We start from the raw sequence: 28000 nt of genomic DNA on the forward strand, positions 1-28000 counted from the left end.
GGCCCTGCATTGCTACTCATCTTGTTAAGGCTGAATCTGAGGATTTGGCCAATAACACTATATTCCCCGATCAGAGATCTGTTTCCCCTCTACCATCCGATAACCACTCTTAAAGGACGCGTTAATGGGCTTCCGTTCACTCTGTGCCCGTTAAGCAGAGGCCAAGCTACCATAAGAGGGAATAGATTTGAGTAATGATCCCTTATGAGGCAGCAAACCTACATATAGTGTTTAAAATTATTCCCTTAGGACAAGATGTTTTTCACCAAATCTCCCACATGACAGTTTGACATATTGGTTCAGGCACATAGCTCTGCATTTGTACACAACACAGAAGCATCTCTTTTCAGTTTTTGAGAAAAATAAGGTCTGAAAATATTTCATGTTTCCCTGGACACTGGACCTAGTCTCCACAGATTAATTTATTCCTGAAATTGTATTTTTAAACACTCCCAACATTTTATTTTTAAACACAGCTAGTTCATTTGTGTTGATAAACAAATGAGCAATCTCCTTCCTCACCTCTGCAGCACTGACAGAGTCCTTGACAAAGGCATTTTCTTGACCCTGGAATATAAGGAGGCAATGGCTTGCATTTGTTCCTAGACACAAACATGGCACTTGCCGCCTGCTTACACCATAATCCTGCACTGCTTTCAGGTGTCTTCACCTCTGACAACCTGTGCCTGCTTTGGCCTGGATGTCCCTGCTGTTCCCAACACTTGGAGAGCACAGACTGCCTCTGGGCTCAGAGTGGCACCCAGCTCTGCTGGCACTCGAGGAAAAGCCCCAACTACCCATTACTAGAACATTCCTTTTAATCTGATTTTACTTTTTCATTTATCTTGTGCAATCCCTGCCCGTAAGACACTTACAGGTGCCGCTCTCCCTCCTGCTCTCTGCTCTGTATGCACAGAATTCAGTGTTGGTGGTTAAGGTGAACAGCTGATGCCAAGGACTGCTCACGACGAGCTCAGCGGAAATGGGGACAGGTGACTCCTCACGCTGCTGACCAGAAGCACTCTGCAGAGACTCCCCAGCTCCAGGCTATCGGCCACATTTCACTCCATGACATTTCAAGAAGCCATTTGGCTTGGTCAGCCCCTCAATTTATTGTCAAGGCCTAGCCAGCTGAGTGCTCTCTGAGAGCCTTTCTCACGAAAGGAGGGAAGGCTCTTCATCAAACATGCGTGCACAGTGCAGAGCATCAGCCCACAGCACTCATATATCCCACAAACCAGCAATAAAGCTCCGACTTTGCTGCAATACAGACAAGACTCACCCAAAGGCATGGCACACCCAGGCTAACACACAGTCTGTTCACTCCTAATGCTGCTTGCTGCCCACCCCTTCATCAGCCCATCAGCTCTGGTCCTCACAGACCCTTCCTCCACAGACAGCTTGATTAATTGGAGGTGCCCGAGGCTCTAAAGAGAATGTGTATCAGCCCATGCTGCAGAGATGTTTATTTTGTTTTCAGAGGTCTCCAAGCTGGCATGGGGCTCCATCAGAGCTCGCTGCTTGCACAGAATTCAGATAACAGGAGACACATAGTGCTTGCTGCAAATGAGTATTTTTCTTTTTTCTCCCTTGACCTCTTTTCCTGCTCCTGTTTTCACCAGGAGCAATGGAAGGATGTGCACACCACGACAGGGAGGCTGCCCAAACCCACGGCAGCGTTAAGAGTTTGCTGTCAGGCTGTAGGGCTACAGTCAGCCTGTGAGGCACATGCTCACAGAAAAAAACAGAAGAAACTGGTGAACAAAAAACATGAAGTAGGAAAAATGCTAACCCTATCAATGGAAAAGGCAGCACTCATCTTACATGTAGCATGACCTTGAAGACACAGAATGAAGGATGTGTGGATGAGGACAATGACATTATTGTTCTAAAATCCACGTTCCCTCCACTGTGCCAGGAGCAGACAAGAGATGGGGAACAGGTTGCTCCCCACCTTGCTGCCACTGCCCAGCAGGAGAGCAACATGCCACCATGGCTCCACAGGCAGGTGTGAAACTGCCTACACCTATTTATTTCTCTGGAGGCTACTGTTAAATCACTGTTTTCCAGCTCTGTGACTCTCCAAGAAGACAGGTAAGCTCTGCATCCCTGGAGAAGCCAGAAGCTCTGGGCCTTGGGACAGCACCAGGTCCTGTACCTTGCTAGATGGCCACAGGGACAACGGACTGTTTCTAACTCATATCCTTCCTCTCTTTTGGCTGCCTTCAGTTCCTCTTTTCAGTTTAACACACTGACTCTTAGGCTGGCTTCCCTGCAAAACACAAACCACAGAGGGGGGTCCTGCCTACTCCCTGGTGAAGTGGCTGATGTTGGGGTTTGGTTCTCACAGAGCAAAAGATCGTTCTGGCAAACCAGGTCTCACCCCAGCTCTAGTGCTGCTGTCTGCCAGTCTGGTCCTGCCTACCCCATGCAGGTCAACCACTGCTTGTTTGTGACAGCCATGTAAAGCTGAGCTTCCAACCAGGGCCTAACCCAACCACACAGCTCCAAACTGCTGGTCAGCTCCTGGCACCATCACCAACACTGTGCTCTCCTCAGCTCTGCACGGTGTGAGAACTATGACCCTGCCCAAGCAAGGAAAACTGGCATTAAAAATCAAACCAAACCAACTACCAAAAAATCAAACCAAACCAACAGCAGTCAAACAGTGTCTGGACACTTCCAAGAGAAAATAAACGTGAGTCTAGCAACTTCAGCCCATTTCAGCAGAGCTGACTCAACACTCACAACATCCATATGCTGCCATGGAGCCTTGGGGAGCTCCAAGGTATTCTCCAGGGTCTGTTGTTCTTCCCCCTCAAAAAAACCTGAACACTTCTGCTCACCTCTGCAAGGAGTGAACTGCCTAAGCCCCACCCACCAGCTCCATCACACTGACACTCAGACCTGGCATTGGGAAGATGCTACAACCAACTTCTCCCACATAACCCCTCCTTCCAAAGGGCTGTGTCTGTCTCAGACAGGTCCCTGCCTCCAAATCAAGCCCCCAACGTGACAAGACCACCTCCATGGCAGGAAAGAATACAGGCTGACTGATGCTGTGTTTCCTGTGCTGCTGGCATACATCACCTGCTTGCACTAAATGCTCTGAGCCTATTTTCACCAAGAATGACAAACGACACATCCATGATGAGTAAGGAAATGCTGGGTTTTGCTTTCAAATTTATTTCATATGTATGCAAACTATCACATGACAGTTTTACACACAGCTCCAGCCCATGCAAAACCCGTCTCTCGACTGCCAGAATGTACAAGCAAACAAAAGGTTTTCAATAAAATCCAAAGTGGAATTTTCTGATTGCACAGAAGTCGCATCAAATTGTTCAGTAAACCCTCACTTAAATAAAACCAGTTCTGGACACTGTCTAGTATTATTTCAGGTCAGGCCAAAATTGAAAAAAGATGCTACTTAAACGTTCTGCATTAAATCACCACCTGGACATTTCACATGGAGCAGGCCTCCAAAAAGAAGATAAAATGCCCACTTCTCCTAGCAAGGGAAGGGGTGTGCCAATGGATTTGTAAAGGCAGTGAATAGTTCATGATTATGCACAGAGCAAACAGAAAGGGAAACATGTAAATTCCAGCGCTCCATCAGATTCGTGCAAGAGCTTTGACACAATTGTGGGGGAATACACAGATATTGCAGTAGTAAGTAGGATATTTAAGCCCTGCGGATCATACATGGAAAACTATTTTCCTTAAGTGAGAACAGAATTAAAGATGAAGATTCCCTTCAAAGAACTTTGTTTGTAGTCATCTCATTTCAGGATGCAAATTAAATGAGCACTTGTTAGCCAAGCAAAAGAAGGGAACTAGCTCTGAAATACTGTCAGCCTCTTACAAGGCTCAGATACACTTGGCCAAAGACTTTAGGGTGTTTTGTCACCTTGTCTCCCAAGAGGTCCCCAAGGAGCTGTGTTGTCTCATCCCAAAACCAGACCTGCATCCAGCCTGGCAGCCAGGGCTGGGACAGGGATCTGCCTGGTCCCTCTGTCTCCTCCCTGGCTCTGCCCACAGCTCCTGGAGGTGCCTCTGCCCCATCTATAACTCACAATTACGAGAGACCGTAACACAAAACTGCCACAGGCAAAGTCAATCTCTCCCAGGGGCCTCACACATCTGAGGCTCCTGCACACCAAGAAACGGTGATCATGAGCAGTAATGCTTGGGGTTAAACCACACGAGTTCAAGGATATTCCTGAAAACACAGTGGGAGTTTACCAAAGGCTAACATTAGTGAGAAGAACCAGCATCAAGGATCATTAGCTCTTTTCTGCCATTTATTTATAGCCTACCTTGAAACACATCCCATTTCTCTTTAGGACACCTCCAGCTGAAGTTTGGTGTCTCAGGGGTGAATGAGGAGACTTTGGGAAACAGTGTTCATGAAAACAAAAGGTGTTAAAGCAACTTTACCACTCAAAGACCAAGAGAAAAGGGAGACCAGAGACCTCAGGTCAAAGCTGGCACCTGCAGAGACACAGCTCAGAGATGGACAGAGCAGGCTGAACAGGGTTCTAAGCACCTGGTCTAGTGGAAGGTGTCCCTGCCCATAGCAGGGGTGTGGAATGAGATGAGTTTTAAGGTCTCTCCCATCACAAACCATTCTGTGATGCTGTGGGGCACTCCTTGACCTGCTCTGTGCTCAGCAGCACCAGCTGCTTGACACTTGACACTCCAAAAACAAAGGGTTCCAAATCACTGCCTGCATGTCCCTTGCAAGTAATTCACAGGCAAATTCTAAAGAATCTGCAAGAAATAACTATAAAAATCAGAATTGTCAGGAGGCCTGAGCTTCTTAAAGAACACAAAATCTCTGCTGGAAAACATTTACGTGCTGGCAAATCAGACTGAGAGCTGATATTATCAACCCCGCACTTCCTGGGAAAATTCTTGCTAGATCTCTTCTGCTGTAGAAAAATCCCAAATTCTGATATACCCCAAATTTTGGCTACAGAAAGGGATAGAAATGTCATCATATAATGGATTTGGCATATTCAGAAACATCCCCTAAAACAGCAATAAGGTGTGGTGATTGAGCTGGGGCCCAGAAGTTTGATGGAAGAACAGGGTTTGATTGAACAGCATATTTAAAAATTAAACCTATCTGAAGGAAAAGAAAAAAATCACCAAAAGAAATACATGACCATATGAGAGGAGCAATGGCAGTGAGGGAAATTCAGCATTAAAAAAAGCACACAAAGAAACCTGGCATTCTTGGTACAGCTGTAAGTGCCACTATTAGGATAAGAAAAATATAAGCTCATCTTTTACTTCCAATTGTCACATCACTGTGGAGAGTCTTCATGAAATTCTCAGAATAGCAACGAATCAGGAGCAAACAGCTGTTCAAGCAGGAAAGTCACAGGTAGACAGACTTTCCTTGCTTCAACAAAAAATTAACTCTAAAGTTTCACAGGCCAGTAAATCAACAAAATGGGCCTGTACAACACAGGACCAACAGTCTCATCTTCCAGCCCAAAGCTGATATATGGGCCTGTGTTCTCCTTCCGGCCATATGCTCACGTGATTTATGACCCACAACAATTTCAATACTCCTGGAAAATGAAAGAACAGCAGCCAGTTAGTTCATCCCACTGTGCTAGGGACTGTGTGGGCTCTGCCCTGTGGCACCTCTCCAGGGAGTGGGGGCCAGAAGCCCCAGCTGCCCCTGTCAGGAGGGACACGGGGCTGAGCAGCACCCAAACATTGGCATAGGGAGAACAGCACAGCCCCAGGACTTCACTGCATGGAGCAGCCCACAGGAACTCCAAGGGAAATGCAGAGGGACTTCTAACCAGGGCCTGGAGTGACAAGACAAGGGGAAATGTCCTCCCTCTGAGAAAGGGAAGGATTAGACTGGATATTGGGAAGAAATTATTTACTCAGCAAGTACTGAAGCACTGGAACAGGTTGCCCACAGAAGCTGTGCCTGCCCTATCCCTACAAGTGTTCAAGGCCAGGCTGGATGGAGCTTGGAGCAACCTGGTCTAGTGAAAGGGTGTCCCTGCCCACAGCTGGAATGAGATGACCCTTCCAACCCAATTCTCTGATTCTCTTCTGTGATTCATTCCTATCCCATTTGTAACTACGGCTCTTTGTGACAACTGCTGTGAACCCAGTCTAGATCTGGTCAGTGCAGAAGTACAGACCATCCCACTAGCAAGTCACAGCACCTGGTAATCTCTACCTGCAGCTGTCCCAGGCAGGGCACTGCCTGCAATGCAAACAGCTCTGGATTCAGCTCTGCAGCACCTGCTTCACTGCCACAACACAAATGCAAAGGCATCACCAAAGAAACAAACAAAATCCTCCACCCCACCCTGAATCAGGCTCTTCCCTCGAACAGGTGGGGTGAAGTGCAAGTTCAACAGTTTGAGTCATATAGCCAAAACTTCACCCAACCCCAGCCATCATGGCAGCATCAGCTGGGGCTGATGCACTTATGAACCATCACAGAGCACACAGCTGAGAGCCTGTGAGATACCAAGTCTACTGGCACAACATCAAAACTGTTTTTTCTGAAGCCAAGGGTAACCAGAGTGATCTTTAGCTAACTTCTGACAAACCCAAGTCATGTGTCTACTCAAAGGCATGTCTCTGAACAGCAGCATCATGCCCTCCATGGATGAACGTTTTGTCCACTGGGAAATGTGCCAAATAACTCAGGTATCCATAGCAGTACTGCAATGAAATCTGCTATCTGCCATCCTCCTCGGGTCTGAATCCACACAGCTTCATCCCCCAGCAGCAGAACTGCCAAGGCAGATGGGCCAGCCAGGCTTCAACAAGAGGGTGAGCAAAATGGCAGCAGGAGCACCCAATACCCACAGGACCACAAGGATAGAGGGATGGAATCTGAGCTCAGTGTCTTAATGTACCCACCCTGCCTTCCTTCCTGCAGGTCTTAAGCAGAAGGCAGCTGTGCTGAAGGAGTTAATCTGGCCTGGAACAACCTATCTCCAGTTTCTCAGAAACTCCAAGGCTGCAGAGCTGGGCTTTCTGCTCCCTGCCTGCTCCTGCCTGCCCTGCCTGCAGCCTGACCCCTGACATTTCCACTCTGCTTCTCCCTGGCATGGAAAACTTAACCATACACAAACAAACAGGTTGGGAGGACAGATAAATGGAACAAGGGAGGAGAAAGGGAAGATTGCTGAGATTCCTTGTCAAGGTCCTGATTAAATAACAGCGGCACCACCAGACATGGGTGAGGGGCTGGCATTTATCAGTAAACCCTGAAGTCTACAGCGAGACATCTCTGTTTAATTAATCCTGAAAGGGTCCCTTCCCCCTTCTACTTCCCAGGGAGGTTTTAAGGATCTGCAAGTTTAAAGACACAGTGAATCCTTTTTAGCTCTTCCCTTACAAAACAGAAGGGCAAAACCACAGTCGGGATTTACTGATTCTGTGGCAAAGGCTTCCACTGCATGGAAACATGCAGGACACCTCCACTGAGGGGGCATCTTGGATTTGGTCATACCAAACCCTCGGAGGCAACACAGCCACCACGTCACAGCTTTAGTGACCAGCTAGAAGCCTGCACACACGTAATCATAACCAGGCATGGATCTGCACATCTCACCTGGACTCTTCTGCCATTCTTACACAATACCCATTTCCCAAGGGATAAATCTCAGCGCCTGGAGCAGTTCTACTGTCACCCATTTTTGTACAGTTTTCCCACGGGGGCATCAACATCACCCAGCAATGGAAGAGATTACATATAAACATAAAGCAAGACAACTGCAAATGCTCTTGCCTCTAGGCTTTCACATGGCTTGAGGAGGCTTTGGAGGACTTTCCAAGACATCTTCCATTTCAGGAGGTCCCCTGCCCTTTGATCCAAGGTGAACACTGTACAAGTGCAGAGCACCACAGTTTAAGCCATGAAGGGCCACAAAGCTACCAAGTCCCTCCACAGCTCAGCAGCAGTGCAAGAGCTCTGCTTCCAGGGTGCCTTCATCCCACCACAATGCTCAGAGAGCTGTAAGGTCTCTGAAGGTTGTAACAGCAATGAAAGCTCTGGACCCTAGAGAATGGACAGACCACCAAACCCCACAATAGCTTCCAACAGAAGAAGGTTCAGCGAGCACTTCCCAAGGCTCAGCACCAGTCCTCAACAGGGAGCAGGACAGGGAGGGTCTGGCAGCAGTGCTCAGGCCCCCTGGTCAGCCACCTGAACCACCATTCAGCCAACCATCCATCCAAGCAACCATCCAGCCAATGGTAGAACTACAGAGATCAATTATTTTTGTGTCGTGCAACCCGCAAAAAGAGAAAATGAAAAAGTAGCAAAAAATCGCTGTAAGAATGACTTCTTGTCCAAGCAGAAGCAAAAGAAGGGGTGGGGGGAGAGGGAAAATTTAAAAGTCTAAGTTCAAATTGTAAAATAAATCTGTAAGTCACATCAGCTTTGTAAAATTCCCAGGAAAATACAAAGTCAAAACCAGTTATTTTCTTGAGGATCTATATTCTTAAATACCTGGTTTCAACATTACCTCTTTTTAAAGAAGTACTGGGATGGGGGATGAACTGAGAGGAACTGAAAAAGGTCTCTGCCTACCAAAAAAAAAATCATTATGCAATGACAAGAGACAATCCAGTCTATAATCAAAGACAGAATCCTGACATATTCAAAGAGAAAATTATTGTAGCAACAGTGACTTTGAAGATGAGAAGGGTTTTTTTGATTGAAACAATGGCCATCAAGATTTTAACTGTAGCAGTCAATGTTTAAATGCATCAATCAGCATGCTGAGTGCCTGCAGGTACATGAGCACCAACAGCAAAAAATAATGAAAAAATAAAACAGTGAAAGCTAAGAAATTCCTACCTAAAGTGGAATCAGGCAATGCTCTCTGAGTGTGAACCACTCACACCAGAGAACAACCACTCCTAGTGGTGGGCATACTTGTCCAGGGAGTGAAGTTTTACAGGAAAACTCGAGAGCCAACGTCCCATAACACCAAACTCGCAAGTTACAAAAGGCACCACACTAAAATATTTAAATTTTCGACATCTGCTTCCAGGGAATTACACAATTGGCTGTAGAAGTCGTGATCTGCACTCTTCACTGAACTGGTGTGATTCACAGAAAATGAATCACAAAAGGCAAGTTTGGTGACTAAAAAAGCAGCTGTTCTGTAATGCACCTAACGAGCAGTATCATATTTGCTGCTGTTTGATTGGGAGACTATCAGAAGATGACTATAAATATCCCTTTCAAAAACAGAACTTGGATTAAGTTCAGTGTTAGTAAGGTGTAAGAGTCAGACAGACTGCCTCACACCTCTCCTGTATTTCACCTTTTAGGGGAAAGCCCAAGCACAGTCCTCCTGAAGGGTAATTTGTCATAAAAATGATGTAAAACTGTGCAGCATCACTACCATCAAAATTCATATTTTTAACATGGAGACTTCGAGTTGCATCAATCCTGGCTGTCTCCATCACTATGAGCATTGCTTACATGTGGGAACCATTTTATTAAAACTATGAAAACTCCAAACAATTTATTTAATAAAAGCATTTTCTCCACTGTAACTCAGCAGTGAAAAGCTGCTTAAAGCAGAGTCTATCAGCCCTACTTCTTCCACACACTCCTGTTCTCACCATTACATGAAAAACCTTTCACCAAAAATGAAACCATTAAAAAGCATGAATATATGTTTTGGTTTTCTCTTAGCTAGAACTGGCGAGTCTTCCTGGGGGCATCTCCACTTCAATTTTACAGCTACCCTCTATACAGAGGATTCCCCTTCTTCCTTTCATTAGACATTTATGTATCTTCTGCAGAAAAGGAACATATTGAAACTGATGTCTGCGTGTTTTTGCTGATGTTGTTCCAGGCCACAGCACACCTGGGCTCACCACCTGTGCCCCAGGTGTGCAACAATGAACCAACACAGGCTAAGGCCACAGTGGGCTTGGCCCTCCCCCCTTTTGGAATATTTCTGACAAAAACGCCCTGGTAAGTGCCACATTCATGTCCCCACTGCGTGGTGGCCACTGGCCAAGTAGTGGAGCTGTGAAAGCACAGCACACACCACCACAGTGGCAAACCCACAAATCCAGCTGTGACAGCAGGGTAAGGAGCACATCCTGTATGGAACAGAGTCAGACTGGGACACCCACCTTGGACCCCAACATCTGTTTTCCATGAGTGCCCAGACAGCCCATGGCAGCCAATCCCATGATATTTTAAAGCAGGCAGCACTGCAGATAAAGACAGATCAATTTTGCTGTACAATTTTAAATGAAACTCTCCTGTTTTGGAAAGAACTTCATTAAGGTGAAAATATAATACAGAACTACCCATTTAGGAAGAATGTGCTATTAATTCTTAGCAGTGTATATGGAAGGGAAAATTGCATTTTTATCTAAATGGTTTTTTCTGCATAACCCATTTCCAGTATTTTTTTACAGCTCAGTAGTGAGAACTTTGCACATTTCTATTCGGGCCAGACCACTGAGGAAGGCAGCCTTCAGGAACGTGTCAAATATAAACTCTTAAAACATATTCCAAGAGAAGCTCCACAAACTGGAGAAAGGCCAGAAGAGCACCCCTTAAAGGATGGTTGGAAAAGAAAAGGAAAAAACCTCTCTTTTAAAGATGTAAGCCAAAATTTTGAAGGGAAGAGGAAAAAGGATGTGGTTTAGGGTGTTTTTTTTCCTAAGGCCCAAGAAGAGTTTCAGTCTTTCCTCTCTTCTTCCTCACTTGAAGCAGAAACACCTCCTCTTTGATGCACACAATCCCAAATGCACACAAAGAGCAGAATGGGGCCATGGTATCACTCTGAAAAAATGGACATTCTGAGCTATAACATGTACTAGTACGTACAACCAAAACAAGTGTATGCTATGAAAGACTCATTTTATCAGCATAAACAAATGCTCATTTCTCACTACAGTTTCATACCATTTGAAACTGAATATAATCCAAACAATAATTCCAAACAACTGATGCTGGGATCCAAGTTTCCCTGACATACTGCCATCACACAGCAAGAACAACGTCGAGTAAAAGCAAATGCAGATTCGGAACTGACTGCTTTGAGTTTTACCCCCGTTTTCCTAATCTAGTACAAAGAAACGCAAACATAAAATTCAAAGTTTTTAAAATTCTTCATTTCATCATCAAGGATCTCAGATCCAAGTGAACCTAAACCACAACAGCACAGTGGCCCTGTGTTTAACAAACAAAGCCACTGACTTTCCAAGCACCGCAGCAGGGCTCACTGAAAAAGCTGAAGCTCCGTGTTTTCTAAGCATTGTTCATTTGACATTCTTCACCTCTTTTATTTTTTTCCCCCTGCATTGGCTTTTATTAGCTTACTTCAGAAAATTAGTATAACAAAAAATTTTATCTTTCAAAACAGACATTTAAAAGTGCAGCAGTTATGGAAATACAATTGGACAATGAACAGTTTTTATTCCCTCTACCTCGCCACACTCCGCACAGCAAAGCAGTAATTACAGGAATCTACTTCTGGTTTAAGCTCTACAGTAAGCTCTTTCCAAATTTAAGGCCAGCAACCAACCCTTCATTATACTTAATAGGTAGACATAAAACGTAATTGTATCACAATCTCCCCATGCACGTTCCCAGCTCTGAGGCTCACACGTGTCTGGCTCAAAGAAGAGATTTTTTATCTGTTCTTTTCCATAAGAGAAACACTGCAGCACCATTGGCATCAGCCACTCGAGGAAAACTACACAAAACACTAGAGGATCTGGAAAATTATTTGGAGCAAGACTTGACTGTGTTGTTAAAACCTCACATTTCCAAAGTGGTGTTTGTTGGTCTGCAGTAGCTGGACTCCTGTGTCCCTGCACCAGCAGGAGCCCTGGCACAGTCAGGACCGTGGGGTCCTGCCCTGAGGGCCCGAGCACTGGGAGCACCAAATTCCCTTCTGCCTTTCCCATTCCCACCTCAGCTAAAAAAAGTAACATCAGGACACAGACCATGAACTGGGTTTATCTACAGGACACACCACTTTGTCATGTAACACACAATATGACTCAAAAGCAAAAGCTCACCCAAATCACCAGGGCTGTCCTTGAGCTTTCCCCATTCCCCTGCACATTTTCCAGCCATTACCCTCACACCCATCCCGCCAACAGCACAAAGAATTGGTAAATGATGGGATGAAACTTCAATAATAATAATTATTATTATTATTATTATTATTATTAATAATAATAATAGTAATAATAATAAACCAGAATGAAGGAATGTTTTGCTATTCTCTCTTTTTTGTGACCTGCCCCATTCAAAGCGGTTTGTATGAAATTTGAATTGTACTTGGGACAGCCCTTGTTTTCCCTCTGCCTCCAGAAGCATGGCATGCTAGGGAGGGCACAGGGAACTGGGCTGCATTTGGTTTCTCCCAGCAGAAAAAGAACAGCATGTGCCTATATTTAGAGGTAGAGAAGGGAACTAGAGCATCCAGGAAAAAAAGAAATAAATCTTACTGATTTTATCTTCAAAAAAGCATTTGTGTTTTTGGTTTGTTTAAATCAAAAATGTGCTGCAAGCGTTTGACCCTATATCCAGCAACAATAAAATCTGTTCCATCATAAAATACCAGCTGCTTTGCACTTCGAATAATAATACTATTTTTAAAGGGTTTTAGAATTATTGTCTCAGAGATTGTGGTAGCTTTTATTACAATTACTGGGGAACTCCTTTTTTTCTTTTGTAAAATACAATCAATAGGCCCATTTATTATCTTCTTGTTTTAAAAACCGCATTTGGTCTGAAATTTTGGGTTACTTTTCAGACTAGGCAAAAAACATTTTTCAGCCTAGTATTTGGCACCAATAAAAATTAAAACAATTGAGTCAGATAAAAAACAGCTGTAACATTAGATGCAAACAGTTACCTGGCTGCCTGGCAGGTCTAAGGAACATCCTTCTAATTATCAGCTCAGTACCACTCCAGGAATAAGTCACACCAGGTGGTTGTGATCTACTGGGCAGCTCAGAGCTGGGGTCTGTGTCCTCCTGTGCCATCCCAGGGGAGCAGGGAGGAAAAGCCCTCCCTTGGTGGTGCTCCCAACCCCAGGCATCGGGAGGAGGTGAAAACCCCATCTTGCACCAACGTAACTATTTCTGCAACGTTTAGGTCTCTTTTCCTGTTGCTAAGACTGACAGTTATTTAGAAATTCACTCACACACAGATCAGAAGCGCTGTAACTGGGGTTTGGGTTTGTTTTTTCCACGAGAGGAGAAATGCTGCCCCGGAGAGGGCAGTACAGCCGCGCCATCCCCACCGAAGGAGGAATCCACGCAGAAATGAGATCACCAGGTGGGATGAGACGCTCTCAGCCCTTCATTCCCTGCCCACACACACTTCCCAACCCAGCAGCATTCAGCACCAGCGTGCCAGCCTTTGCTGGGTACCCAAGTGCTCTCCAGTTCCGCTGTGCGCCTCACCAGCATCCTCTGCCCAAACCCTGGTGGCACCGCACGGTGTTCTGGTGGCGAACCAGCAGCCGCCCAGCCCAACGACGCCTCTTTTATCTCACTTGGAAAGTAAATCTTTAGCAGTGGGAACATCTCTCAGGTTTCTAAAGCACCGTGGTAATTTATAGTGCAACAAAGATGATCTGAAATAAAAATAATCTCGGAGTGGGACCTGAACACGGACTCCGCCGCGCTCTGAATCACGCGTAGACGCCGATCTCGGTGACGGCGATGCCCCGAGTGACCGAGCCATGCAGCCAGGAGCAGGAACTCTGTGCAGACACTCCCTCCCTGCCCGATCCCACTCACAGCCTCACCTCCAACACGGCACGGCAGGGAAGGCTCAGCCCCATTCCCCAGGGAGCAGCGCTGCTTGCAAGGATGCGCAGCTGTGCCTCAGACCGACAGCATCCTCTGCCTCTTCTGACTGCTCTCACCTGAGACCAAAAGGCTTTTAAATGCCATTATAGGGGAATATTATATACACAACTCGCCCCCCCCAAAAAAAAAATTAGTGGAAGGTTTTTCTAGGAAAGAGATCCTAAAATTCTGACCAGATAATAACCCCAGCCCAACCTCCATTTCCTATGTTAATAGATCAATTTACATCTTTCTAGCAAAATGGTTTCAGGCTACAGCATAAAAATGAAAAAAGTCATGCCTTTTTTCTGAAACTGCATTTTGGAAGAGGATTAAGGAGGAAGGAAGGATATGACTCTTTCCAGGGCTTTGCAGTGTATTTGCTTCACATAGCAAATTAATATATTCTCAATTTTAACTCAGGAGTACATTCTTAATTAGGGTATGAAATGTTTTAAAATTTTCTTCGCTTTACAAATGGCTGCTTTTTCAATTAACTGTGCTTTCCCAGCCTCAGGATGATCTTTCTATTAGCAACAGAATGCTTTCGAATATTTTGTGAATACTAATTCACAAAATTAATTAAATGCAGACTTAACTCTGAAAACATATATTTTACCACAAAAAAAAGCCTGCTGTCTTCCAGGTACTGACCGATCACAGCCTTTGCTGGGATCAAGGGGATCAAGTCCTGAAGGCCCAGCAGTCAGAAGTGAAGGTAGGAGAGTTAAAAGGAAAAAAACCCAAAGTTCTTCATTTTGTATTTTAAATGCTCCAAACACAGAGGGGGATTAAAAAAAGATAAATATCCCAAAGTTCACACAAAGTGGCCGCGGGAGCAGGAGTGTGGCACATCTCTCCCATTGCTCACAGTCAGAGGTAGCAGAGCCCTTTGAGCTCCCACACGTGTTGTCTGTGTTTAAACTCAAATAAACTGTATTTATTTAGATGTAAAAAAAAAAAAAAAAAATCTATCAAAGCAGCAGTTAAACATAACCAGATTTCTGCTTACCAAACCGAAAAAAGCGTTTTTAGACAAATGTTAAAAGCAGATAAAAAATGTAGACCGCCCAGTGTCATACTCGGTGGTGTTACATTAAAACACTGAACAGACACAAACAGATTTGCTGGAATTGAAAACAAACAGACACAAAGTGCCCCTCTGCAGCACCCAGGCAGCACCTCAGGCTGCAGCTGAGACTTGGAGCTGCCCATGAGGATGCACACATGCATCCCAGGGAGCGGCACCCTCGGCAGTGCCAGAGCAGTTCCTGCCCAAATGGGCAAGGCAAAACTTGGGAAAATGTTACTTCTAAATGGCCAGCACGGATCAGACCCAATCCTACAGAGAGGGATGTGCCCTTCGTGTGAGTCAGGTGTCTCAAAAGCGCACAAGCACAGAGCAAAAATACTCCTATGACAATGCCTGTGCTGCTACAAAAAGTAACCTAAGTACAGGAAAGAAACAGAACAGCGGTGACCAAGTATTTTTGCATGATGTGGATAAAAAGTGCAACTCTAAGAAAGGCACATTTATAGACCATCAAGTCTTAAAACTTATTACATCAACTATGGAAAATGCATTCACCCCATCCAGATGCTTTTGTCATTTGCCAGGAGATGAGCAGAACATGAAGCCTTAGAGGAGAGGGCACTGGCAGGGAGACGAGAAGAAGGGGTGCTGAAGAGGGGAACAGTAAAGCAATATCATCTAAGATGTTCTCTTTGAAGTATTAAGAAAGTCAGCTTGTAAAAATTAATGGATTAGACCTCCAGCTGTTCAAGTCTCAGCTTTAAATTTAGAAGGCGTTTGACTTTGGAACATTGGCACATAATCCATAAAATATATTTAAATTTGTAAAAAAAAAAACCCAAATCCTTTGTATTAAAAGGTCACTAATAACTCAGAATGTTTTAACTGCACCAACGCAAAAGCATCTGGCAAAGGAAAAGCAGCAAACTACAAAGATTTGCAGTATTTTTGTATAAGCCAATCATCTAATCACTGTGTGTAAACTGGGTCTATCTATAGAACAGCAAAAATTCGGAATCACATTTTTAAAAAAACCGAGAAATCCACCCAAGACCAGGAAGGTGAGAGCAGAATTGTGATTCCACAGCTTCACCTATTTAATTTCCATGAGGTTCCCCGTGTCCCTTACCCAAGACCTGGTGCACAGCCAGCCATGTTCTGAACAGCCCTCACTAACAGAGGCTCTCGTTTAAAAACGCCGCGCAAAAAAAACGAAACAAGAATAATTTCGCATCGAAAAATAAACAACACGCCAATCTTAAACGTGTCCTGCAAACCTTAATCGTGTGTTTACAGGTGCAAACATCATTCTTTTCAAGGGTGTAGATTTTTCAATGGAAAAGCCAGACCAGCTGGACAGGGAGGTGGATGCCGGCCGGCGCCGCGGCGCGATGGCGAGGTGGGTACCAGCGCCCACCACCCACACCCAACACACTCCAGTCCAAAACATGCACAAGGACAATCTATTCTATACTAGAGATAAAACGGGGAATGATCCTCTGCCTACAGTTTGACAGGTCTCTTTCAATATTCTCAATGCGCTTGAGAAAATATGTCATTAAACGGCTTCTGATATTTCAGTAAATTTAGCATTAACAAAGCACACACGTTAGACCACCTGAAGATTCATTTTAGAACTGGCTCTGCACTTTCTGAGGAGACTCTCTTCACACTCAGATTTAACAGAAATACACGAGAAACCACTGACTGAAAATGTACAGTAATTTGTCTAGTACTAAAATTTTATATGGCCACATAAAGGCATTTTACTGTACCAAAACCCTTCCCTGGTATAGAACTCTACCGAGGCTGAGAGTCAGCTGGTTCAAATAAAAGCAGCCTATTTAGTTTTAGGTTAGACTTTTGTTTGATGCCTTATTCTTTGTTCTACACAAGTAACAACAAATTGTATCTGTAGACATTGCTAATTAATAATGGTTTTTATCAAAATATTATTTGCAGTCCTATGCCGAGCATTCCACTAGGTCATTGGTAAAAAGAACAGGTATTGTACCTTAAAAATTGAGGAGACATGGTGTAATACATCACAGATCAAAATAAATCTATGCTGTCATCCAAGCTCATATATAAATACTAAGTCTAATACATTTCCTTTTTCATCATACATAAAGATCTGAAGCACATTCACACACCAATTTCAAGAAACATCCCCCTCAAAATCCGTCTCATGCACATCCTCACACCAAGTGTGTGCAAAATAACCCTGTTAAAACTCACCTTGCAACTGAATGGGCCATCAGAAAATAACAGACTTTGGGGCAAGGAAGCACCAGGATGCAAACCAAACAGGTAAGCTGCATTAATTCAAACACAGCTAGATTGTCCACTGAAATGAGAACAGGTAAATCTCGAGACCAAAAATTAATAGCCAGACAGACGGTGGATGCAAAGGCAGACAGTGACCACAGTTGTTACTGAAATGCCAATAAATTTACACACTTCCTGCACTAAATATTTTAGTATATCACAGCAAGAGGAAATACTACTGAAAATTTTGTCCCTTGCTTTCTCTAATATATGCCATAAAGGTCGACAAGCACAATGCTACAGAATGTTTGTAAAACAAAGGAAAATATTTCTAAACAGGACCATTTTCTAGAAGAAAGTATTAAAAATTATAGTCAGTAAGGCAGACAATAGAGTATTTCTGTCATTCACAGGAGGCCAAGCAGGGGCAACCCTTGCAATTTTTTTTTAACAGGTTAGAAAAGTTCAAAGCATCATATTAAATCCAAATCTAACATACACCAAACTCTCTCCCAGGATAAGCAGCGGGAGCGTTCTTCCCTCGTCACTCTGCTTGCTAATCCAGATGATTTAATAAAGATGTGGATTTGATATATGCCAAGTTTATCGTGTAACTTCAAGACAAAGGCAACAGCTTCTTTTCTCACTAAATTGTTAAAATTGTGTAAGTTTCAGCAGCCCAGTGAGGCAAACAAAGCAGCTCCGGGAATCACAGCCCCCTCGCTGGAAAAGGCGCTGAGCTCTGCTGCTGAACTCGCTCTCACAGCGCTCACTACAACACAGCCGCTCACAGCACATCGCTTGCAGTGAGGGTTCAGTGCCTGAAAAACCTCACCAGAGGTCTGACAAACTCAGTCCCAGCAAACAAACGCAGTCCCTTACTAAAGCCTCTAAAAGAACTAAGCAGTATTTAAAATAAAGCAGGCAGCAGAATGCACTGGAAAGGGAAAGAAAACAAAGGCTCCCGGCCGCATCTGGACCGAATTTGACCTTTGTTAATGTATTTCTAGTAATTCACAGATGTTACACACTGGTCCAGCGAGAGGGCTGGCCTGTGGGCTCATTCTAGTGACTGGTTCGGTGTAAGGATGAAATATTAACAAAAACTCACAGATGAAGGCGAACGGTGCCGTGTGGCACGTGCCCGTCAGCCCAGACTGATAAGCCACTGAGCAGCAAAATATATTCCCATCCTTTCCAGTCAACACCTGCAAAGTTCTAGGTACATAGTGATGTCTTCACATGATATCTGCAATATGGGACCTTCAAAATTTCAGTTAAAAACTAAAACCAAAACCTCACCAGCACTTAATCACTGGGTTTCTAAAGAGCACTAATACATATTTCACTGAACATGAAATTGCTCTGGTTCGGTCAAACCAGGAAAAGCAAAACCCCCATTAAACTGGCCCCAGATTTTTAAGTTAATTTGATCTGGTTATTCTTTGTCAGCTAGAGCTGTGGTGTTGGAAGACAAGACAACTCCTCTAGACTCAGTGTTATTTATCTCTCATTCCCAGTTCAAGCTGCTAGGCAGAGGAAAACACGAAATTCTAGAAAGCATTTCCACGGGAAAAAAAACCCCCAAACCTACCAGCTACTTCACATAAAACATGTTGGCACAAGAAATGATGCATCAGAGAAAACTCCTTACAAAAAATGCATTTCAGGGCAGAGCCACGTCCAGGCAGCATTACTAATTCCACATTCCGAAATGGAACGTGCTCGCGGCAGGCCAGCATCGGAGGTGTCACACCTCGCAGGGGCACCGACGTCTGCTCTCAGCAACCTCCAGACATCCACAGCTCACACAACTGCCAGAGACCAGCAAACCATTTGAATGCCATTATGGGAAAAAAGGTGAGCTCCAAGGAATCTGAGCAGCCATTAAAACAACCCGAATTGTTTCGCCCATAACCTGCGCATTAACAGAGTATTTGAGAAGTTCCTGCTGCGTTTTGGGGAGCCTGCTCCTTCCATCATGGCCAGCACTGAAGCCGGACCCTCTAGTCCTGACACTGGCTGAGAGTGGCAGGCAGGGGACACAGTGCCCAGCACTGTACCGAGGGAAAGCTGCCCCTGACACCCACCGCCCCTTCCTCCACCTCCCCGGCACCTGAGGAGCCGCCGGTGCCAATGGCAGCAGTGCCACAATGGGAATAAATCCCCGACCGCCTGCCCTCTCACGGCAGGTGTACATCAACAATGCCTGCACTGGGGAGGACTCCGGGTCTAACGCTGCTCTCACTAACACTGCCCAGCCCCGAAACAGTGCCCACCTTCCAGCACAGAACGCCAAGGAACTGCCTCAATTCGGAGGAGCGCTGTCTGGAGCCTGCGCATCCAGCCGGTCACTGGGTTATGCTGGAACAAACACCACAGTGCAAATCCCAGCCGACTGAGAAGGTCTAAAATCCCAGCCCATGTCTAAAGAAAGCCTTTTCTTAAACAGTTTCACACACTCAGACTATGGCAATGTTAAGTTACATTATTTCTACTGACCGAGGTGAACAGCCTGTTTTGTCTCACCCATTGTATCTTTATCATCTCCAACAACAGTTAAAGTAAATTCTCCGCGAGTCTGTATAAATTTCCTCATCCGATGAACCAGCCCATTCAAATCCCTCAAGTGACTAAAGCATGAACCAACCCGAGCGCCTCTGCATTGTTGTGGAACTGGTTTGCTATTTTATGTTAAGCCTCTGAAATACTAAAACATATCCTTATATAGGAACACTGATTAAATGGTTTTCTTTCCAAGTGATGAACTGTTTTAACACCAACATTGTGGTTATCGCGACCAGAAAGCAATTACTTCTTTCACTAGCTGTTACTAAGAATAGCTGTGATCAAAGTGACTGGAGGAGTGCTGTTAAAAGACGCTGCAGAAGCATCGCTCTGTATGACACACACACACACAAAATATAGATCATTTTAAGCCAAATTACACTTTTAATAAAATGTGCTGTTCAGAACTAAATCACTGCTCAGGATTTCTTTTAAATCACTGCTCAGGATTTCTTTTTTCATCCAGGAAGTCGAGATCTATAGAAGTTATTCTTTCAAAATCTATTTCTAAACACAGCACGATCTGAGATCTGTGTATCTGTGTATGTGTGTGTGAAAGTGCACACGTAACAGGGTGCGTGTGGTGTGAGAGAACGTATGTATGTGCTTGAGCCTGCCAAGGCAGAAGTAACAGGAACTGTGATTTGTGCTAACTAGCTATTGATCCAGTCAGATCTAGATGTTGTGTACAAGAAACAATAAAAGAGAAGGGGCCAGGAAGGATGCTGTGTGCAACTCCATTTAAAAATGGAAAAGAAGGGCCCCAAACAAACCAATTTATGTCCTTGCCTGGGTGAAGCATGGAGAATGCTGATGGGCTTCCTCGGGTCTGCCGTGCATGCTAAACACTCTGCTCGAAATGAGAGTCTCCTGCGCTGGGCATTAAACATGAACAAAGAGACAAACCGTGGGGGCTAGGATTCACGCTTCAGAAAGCCAAAGCTGCAAAGCCAACCAGAACCGGGTTAGGAAATAACCCAGTTTCCTAACCAGCTCCCTTCTAATTTCACCAACAACTTTCTTAGCAAAATTACTAAATGTGGAGAGCTGTAAGAAGTCAGTCTCTACTACCAGAGATAATGAAAACAATTTCAAACTACACTGCAGTACCAAAATATCACCTTTCCCGGGCACAAATAATGAGTTGATATTGTGTAAACTGCACACATGTATTTCTAGCACACCAAAACCCACTTGCCTGCCCTCAGATAGCAGGTACACCATGTGCACCCATTGTAACAATCACACATACAGCTAGGCAGGTTGCAAAACAGGGATTTGATAAGATAAAATAGAAACCAATTGAATCTATAATCATCCTTATCTTAAACAGCTTTTATAATAGAGGGTTTTTCCATTAAAATATTTTTCCTAAGCCTGGAGAATTATGATGCCCTCTGGACACAAGGAAGGATCAAAAATGACAACTAATGTCAAAATTAAACATCTGTCAACTAAGCAAGTTTTACACTAACAGATCCAGAGCCTTATTTTAAACTGCCTTTCAGTTAAATAAAAAATCATTTGTTACAAGCCGTTCAGTTCAGCATCACACTGCTGTGGGCTCCAAATGCAAGCAGGGGGCACCTGGACCTGAAGGGGCAGCACTACCACCAAATTCATGTTTTTGTGGTTTGGGAAATCCTCAGTCACAGTTTTGGGAAAGTGGCTGGAAGGTTCAGCTGGCACTAGGCTCTGTGGGAGGCCCCTCCTCAGCACCCCAAGCCTGATGGGACCCTGCAGGAGCCCCCTCCTCAGCACCTCAGGCTGCAGTCCCATTCTGCAGCACCCCAGGCCCAGGAGCTCAGGTGGGGCTCACTGAGAGCCCCTCTGTCCATTCCCTAGGAGGCATGACAGGGACAGGGCTGGCAGGAGAGATGCCACGGGGCAGTTGTCACCTGGGCCGGTCAGCAGCAGGCACTTTATCCCTGACACTGGACCCCCAGCAGAGCCACCCAGCATCCTGCAGCCCCAGCCTGGACTGGGAAGGTGCCTGGCACCCACCAGGGGTGGAGAGGGTGTGGAGCCAGGGTGTGCTCAGAGTACCAGAGCTGCAGCCCCACCCAGTCCCCTTCTCTGAGCAGCCCACAACCACCCCTACCCCTGTGCCAGCACCCATGTGGGACAACTGATACCTTCTTTGCTGGGGTTCGGGGGCTTGGGCTTCTCCCAGGGCGCCATTGGCTTGTCCTCCTCCTGCCCCTCCATCAGGGCCTTCTCTCCAGGCAGGTACCAGGTGGAGTTGTGCTCTGCCATCAGGGAGTCCAGGTCGATGGTGCTCATGGTGCCCTTGACACCCTCTGAGCAGCAGCTGCCCATGTCGCTGTCCCCATTCTGCCCCGCACACTCCCCCTTCTTGCTCTTCAACCCCAAGGGCTGGTCTTCCGAGATGCTGAACTGCTGCCGCTGGAGCTGGATCTGTGCCTGCAGGATCTCCAGGGGGTGGATCTCATCCTGGGCCGAGGTGCTTGTGGGGGTCCGCACCTGCTCCATGCTTGGCGTGCCGGGGTGAGCGCCCGCCGTGGTGCTGAGCCCATAGCTGTCGGGGGTCGAGGTAGATGTACTGAGAAGGCCAAGGGCCAGGGGCTTCTGTCCGTTGAGAAGTGCGTGCTCCCCACGGGGCAGCTTGGGCGAACCACCCAGCAGCGGGCTACGGGTGGGCTTGGAGGTGGCATTGTCGGAGCTGGAGGACACCTCGTCCTCGTTGCCATAGCTGGTGCTGACCTCGTCGGGAAAGTCCACGTGCGGGGAGCTGCCGTCTGACTTGGTCACGCTCTGGATGCCGCTGTCCAGGGAGGACATCAGGTCGGGCTGCTCCGCCAGCAACAGTTCACTGCCCTTGCCCCAGGATGGTGAGGTCAGGGGCTTGTCATGAGGGGTGCCTCCACCGCGCTCAGCGCCCGCAGCCCCCGGCGGGGCCCCCGCCGCCACCGGCACTGCCGGCTGCCCCGGGCTGACACCGGCTGCCCCACCCTCGGCAGCTGAGAACTTCTCAAAAAACGTGCCGGGGCTGACGTGCCCACTGTCCCGTTTCCGGCGACCCCGACCCCGCCCGCCACCCGCCTTCCCCTCGCCACCGGCCACCGGCTCCAGCGCGTAGCCGGGCGAGAGGCTGCTCTCCGCGGGCAGCAGCGGGGCACTGCCCGCTGCTTTGCCCGTGCCACCCCCACCTACTGGTGGCCCTGCTGGGAAATAGTCCGGGGCAGTAGGTGGTGGGTCAGGCTCGGCCTGGCTGAGCTTGCGCTTGGCCTCGGCCGGGCTCTTCTTGTTGAAGGTGACGTTGAGGTTGGGAGCGCCCAGGCTCGCGATCATGTTTTGGCAGGCAGTGGAGAGGGCAGCCAGGCAGCTCTGCCCGAAGACATTGTCCTTGCTGGCCGCCTTGCTGAAGGAGCCCAGCGAGAGGGCACCCAGCTTGCTGGCGGCGGGCCGTGGTGGGGGTGGCGGGGGAAACTCGGGCGGGGGTGGTGGGTAGGCCCCTGGCGAGGCGCTGAGGGCAGGTGCAGCCCCGTGGGCCGCCGGCTGCCGCGCTGCCGCCCCAAAGGGAAAGCCGGGCTGAGCGGCGAAGTCGGCGGGACCACGGCGCTCGGCAGGAGCACTGGGCAGTGCCACACCGCTGCCTGGTGACTGCAGCTGCGAGAGGCCACCCATTGTGGGGGTGAAGGGCGGATGGACGCCGGGCGACGGCAGGGCCTGTGCCGGCCCCTCGCCTGCCATCCGCAAGGGCTCCTGCAGCCCCAGCCCGCTGGCGCCCGGCCGGAAGAGCACGGCAGGGCCACCCGGCTGCAGGCCCAGCTCGTGGGGGGCTGCCTCGGCCGGTAGCCCGGGTGCTGCCAAGCGCCTCGGCAGCAGCTCCCCGGGCGGCGGCGGCCCTGCGAACCAGGCGCTGTCGGGGGCCAGGTGCGGCGCCGGAGCATCGAAGCTGCGGCCGCCACCAGCCTCCCGCTCGAAGGCTGGCGGGGGCAGGCCGCCGGGTGCGCCCACCTCACCATGATGCCCCAGCTGCTGCAGGCTGGGCGGCCGCAGGCGCTGCTGGCTTCGCGAGGCCATCTGCTTCATCACCAGGGCCGCGTTCTGGCGCTGCGCCAGTGCCGGGTGCTCAGGGCCGCCGTGTGGCAATGGGCCCCCAAAGGCCTCAGGTGCCGGCGGGGTGAACTCGCCCGGCAGGCCAGGGTAGGCCGTCGGGGAAAGGTGACTCTCCATGGCCGGGCCGTGCATGCCGCCGCCCCAGGAGGCGCAGCGCTCGACGCCAGGAGTGTTGGGGAAGTCAAACCGCGGCCTCTTGGCGACGCTCACGTAGGGGGCATCGAAGTGCTGCAGTCTTTGATTTGGTGGCTGTTGCGGAGGAGGGTGCTGCATATTAAACACGGGGTCGGTGTAGGGATGCATATTCCTGTTCTCCAGTCTGTGAATAGGGTATTCAAACTGTGCATGCTGGTTCTGCATTATGGGCCCATTGTCCTGCAGGTTGGAGTTGGGAGCGTTGGCTTCTGTTTGCTGTTGCCTAGGGATGGCTGGCGGGCAGGAGTTCTGTCTGGCCAGCAAGCCCGGCGGCTGCTGCGGTGGTTGCGGTGGTGGTGGCGGCTGCTGCTGCTGCTGCATCAGCGGGTGCCTGGCGTTGGCCCCCGGCTCCAGACTGGCCGACATCTTCCGCGCCCCCCCGAAGCGCTCGAAGAAGACGCCGTGCTGCTGCGGCGGGTGCGCCTTGGCCACGGCCATGCCCGGCGCCCGGGGCAGGGCGGGCGCCCCCGCGAAGCTGCCGCCCGCCGGCACCTGCCGCCCGCCGCCGTAGTGCGGCAGCTGCCCCTCGGGCTCCGACGGGGAGAAGACGGGCAGCTCGAAGTGGCTGGCAGGGCCGTCGCCAGGGTAATTGTATTCCAGCGAGTCCACGCCGCCCTGCGCCGGCAGCCGCCGCGGCTCCAGGCCGTGGGGCTCGGAGGAGCCGGCCGCCGGCAGCCCGTGGAAGGAGGCAGCGCGGTTGGGGGACTGGTCGAGGGGCAGGCAGGGCGCCGGCACGGCGTGGCTGGCGGCGCCGGCGCCGTGGTGCTGGAAATCGGGCAAGGTCCCGGGGCGCTGCTGCCCGAAGCCCTCGCCGCCCTGGCCCTCGGCCATGTGCTCGTAGCCGTCGGCGAACGCCGTCTGCCCGCCCAGCGCGCCGCTGTAGCCCAGAAGGCGCCCGCCGTGCACGCAGGAGGCGCCGGGGTCGGGCCCGAAGCCGCCGCCGAAGTGCGGGGGGTGCTGGTGCGGGTGGGGGGCGCCGCCGGGGCCGCCGTGCGGCTGCTGTCCGCCGAAGAAGCCGTGCACGGGCGGCTGCATGCCGCCGCCGTGCAGCTCCGCGGGGCCGCGGCCCGGGAAGCCGTAGCCGTCCCCGGCCAGGCTCATGTTCATGCCCAGGAGGGGCGGCTCGCCCAGCGCTCCCAGGGCCGGGTCCGCCGGTGCTGGGCCGCCGCCGGGGAAGGCCGGCGCCTTGAAGTGCGCGCTCATGCTCAGTCCGGGCTGGCCGAAGCCCCGCTCCGCCTGCCCGCCGCTCCGGCCGCTGTTCTGCGGCTCGAACTGCTCCAGCCCGAACATCCTGCGCGGCTCCTCAGCAGGGCATGGCTGCTCCGCGCCGCTCCGCCGTCCCGCTGCCCGCCGCTCCCCGCTGCTCCGCTCCGCGCCACTCGGCCGCCCCCGCTCACATCCTGCCGCGCCGCCGGCACCGGCCGCTCGCCCGCGCTCACCCCGCCGCTCGCCGCTCGCTGCTGCCCGAGAGCCGACGGGGCGGCGCGCCGCCGCTCACAGGCTCCGGCGCCCGGGAGCTGCGCGCCGCATCGCCGGCCGGCCGTGCGCTCCCGCGGCTCGCAGCGCTCCGGCGGCGGCGGGGCCGGGGCGCGGGGCCGGGCGGGCGCTGCGAGGGCTGCGCCGCGCTCCCCGCGCGCTGCCGCGCTCTCACCCAGCGCTGGCGGAGCAGCAACAAGTTTTGCATTTCAGCGATGAATTTCAGCCATCGGGGCTGCGCCAATGAGCGCCGCGGTCCGGGGCGGAGCTGCCGTTAAGGTGGCTCCGCCGCCGGCCCCGCGCCCCGCCCGCACCGCGCCCCGCACCGCCCCCTGTGCCCGGCGGTGCCGCTGCTCCCGCGGCGCACGGAACGCGGGTGGACGGGGAGGTGCGCGGTGCCTCGGGGTCCCGGAGCGGGGTCCTGAAACGGGGCGGGGGGCACTGGAGCTGGGACCAAGTGGCGGGTGTGGGGAGCCACCGGGCGCACTGCCTGCCGAGGCGAGACCCGCCCGGCAGCCCCGAGCCCGGGAACAGGAGCGGCCCCGCCGGCCCGCCCCGAGCCGGGCACCGCACGGAGCCTCGCGGGGAGCGGGCGCTGCGGCAGCGGGGGGAGTCACAGCCCCGTTCTCCCGGAGGGACAAACACCCACCAGGCCCGGGGGCCCACAGATCGCCGGCGGGACACGGTGCTTCAGGTGCTCGCGGATGCACATGTCGATAGTTTAAAGAAATAGTAATGAATATTGCTCCCACTAAAAAAAAAAAAAAAAAGAGATCTATAAATAAGCGGCTGAGGACTGTTTGTATATGGCAGGAGAGTTTTAACGGGATTTTTTTCTGCAGGATCAGGATGCTGCGCTGTGATTAAATATTGATTTTGTGTAATTAGTTTTCATGTGAACTATCCTCCTTGCTGATGGCCTGGAGATTTCAGAACTGGCGAAGAAATGGAATTGGACGTGGAAATTATTACTTAGCGAAGTGACAAGGGGGGGAAGAGGGGGGCGCGGAGCTCGAGCTGCGGGGAGGGCACCGGGGTGGAAAACGCAGCACGCACGGTGCGACCGCGGCACAAAGGAACGAGGGGGACGTCTCGCTCCTCGCTACAGGAACGGCGACAACGGAGGGAGTGACTGATGGAGAGACGAGGCCTCTGGCCTCAGCACAGGGACAGCGGTCCGGACCGACGGCTGCGCCGGCCGGGACCCAGCACCCCGGCTCCGCACCCGGCGCGGCTCCGGGTCAGAGGCGGCTCCGCGCCCGGGGCTCCCCCAGCGCCGCCGCCGTCGCGCCCCCTCTGCGCCTGCGTGCGCGCCGTCGGAGCGGCTCTTCCGAACGGGCACAGCGCCCCCTGGCGCCCGCACGGCCCCCGCCGCACCCCCGCCGGGCGGAGAGGCCCCGCTCCGTGTCCCCTCTCCGTGTCCTCGCCGGGCGGAGAGATCCGATCCGTGTCCCCGCCGGGCGGAGAGGCTCCGCTCTGTGTCCCCGCTCCGTGTCCCCGCCGGGCAGCGTCCCCGCTCCGTGTCTCGCTCCGTGTCCGTGCCCCCGCTCCGCCCCGACGGCGGGCAGCGTGCCGGCCGGGGCGGGCCGGGACCCGCGAGCATTCCTCGCCGCGGAAGGACGGGGTCGGATGCGGGGGATCTCGGGCAGAGTCGCCGGGAGCGGCTGATCGGATTCATCTTGGGGCACCGGCTCTGCCGCCACTCCCTTCCCTGCCGCTTTTCTGGGGGCCCTGGGCGAGCAGCCCACCGCCCCGGGATGCCGCCGCTCCCTCCCGAGCCTCTCCTCGCCATGGGCACAGAACGGCCCTCAGCCCAGCGGCGATGTCGCCTCCGGGGCTGCATCCCGGACCTCGAGTCCGTGCGCCGCACCAGGGCTCAGCCCCGCTCCCTCCGGAGCCACCGCGGTCTCGCTGGAGCGGGAAATCTCATCCCCACCCCTGGCTTGGCGCAGCTCGCCCAGCACCACCCCTTCTGTGGACTTTGGTGGGAGCCAGATGGTGTCTATAGCTGGACAATGGCAAACATGGAAATAATCTCAGCGTAAGTATTCTGACAGTAAAAACAGTGAGCCGCTTGGAATGGCAAGGTCGGATACCAGCTGCGAAGTTCTGCTGGCCCGTGGTGTGCATGCGGGAAGGTGGCGCAGCCCCTGTTGTTAACCTGAGATGTGCTCTGGGGCTGCCAAGCTGCCCCACAGCTCCTGGTGTCCAGCACGGGGCTGGGAGCACCGGTGGGAGTGTGGCCCTGGGCTGTGGCCAGCACTGTCAGGTCACCTGTGTCACAAAGGGTCGCAGTCCCCAGCCAAGAAGAAGGAATCCTCTCTCCGTCAGACCAACCAGTGAAAAGTATATATTATAAAACATATTTTTACTTTCATTCTTGGGGTTTTGGTCATCTCGGGGAAAGCAAGGAAAGGCATTATTTAAATAGTTGTAGCTGCTGGGGATTATTTTCTAAATTAACAATAGTAATTGTGCCTGCCAAATCCAAAGTTGAGGGGATTCATTTATTTCAACTCTCCAGACAAT

The 28000-nt window shown here is 50.3% G+C and overlaps 1 protein-coding gene across 2 annotated transcripts in view; it reads right to left on the reverse strand.

Annotated features, from left to right (window-relative positions):
• Positions 1 to 25392, reverse strand: part of MN1 (MN1 proto-oncogene, transcriptional regulator) — a 34670-nt gene extending 9278 nt beyond the window's left edge. The window contains exons 1-2 of one of the 2 annotated variants that reach the window (XM_088176327.1): positions 21853 to 25392; positions 13844 to 13925 (exon numbers count right to left, since the gene is read on the reverse strand). In XM_088176327.1, coding sequence (XP_088032453.1) covers positions 13885 to 13925; positions 21853 to 25285 — 3474 coding nt within the window. In that variant the 5' untranslated portion in view covers positions 25286 to 25392 and the 3' untranslated portion in view covers positions 13844 to 13884. Of the gene's footprint in view, positions 1 to 13843; positions 13926 to 21852 lie in introns of those variants that run through there. The other variant, XM_014875046.2, reaches the window with a different exon arrangement.
• Positions 25393 to 28000: the final 2608 nt, after the last annotated feature.

The sequence above is a fragment of the Sturnus vulgaris genome, chromosome 19, assembly GCF_052056855.1.
Source record: "Sturnus vulgaris isolate bStuVul1 chromosome 19, bStuVul1.hap1, whole genome shotgun sequence".
In the NCBI taxonomy this organism is placed as follows: Eukaryota; Metazoa; Chordata; class Aves; order Passeriformes; family Sturnidae; genus Sturnus; species Sturnus vulgaris.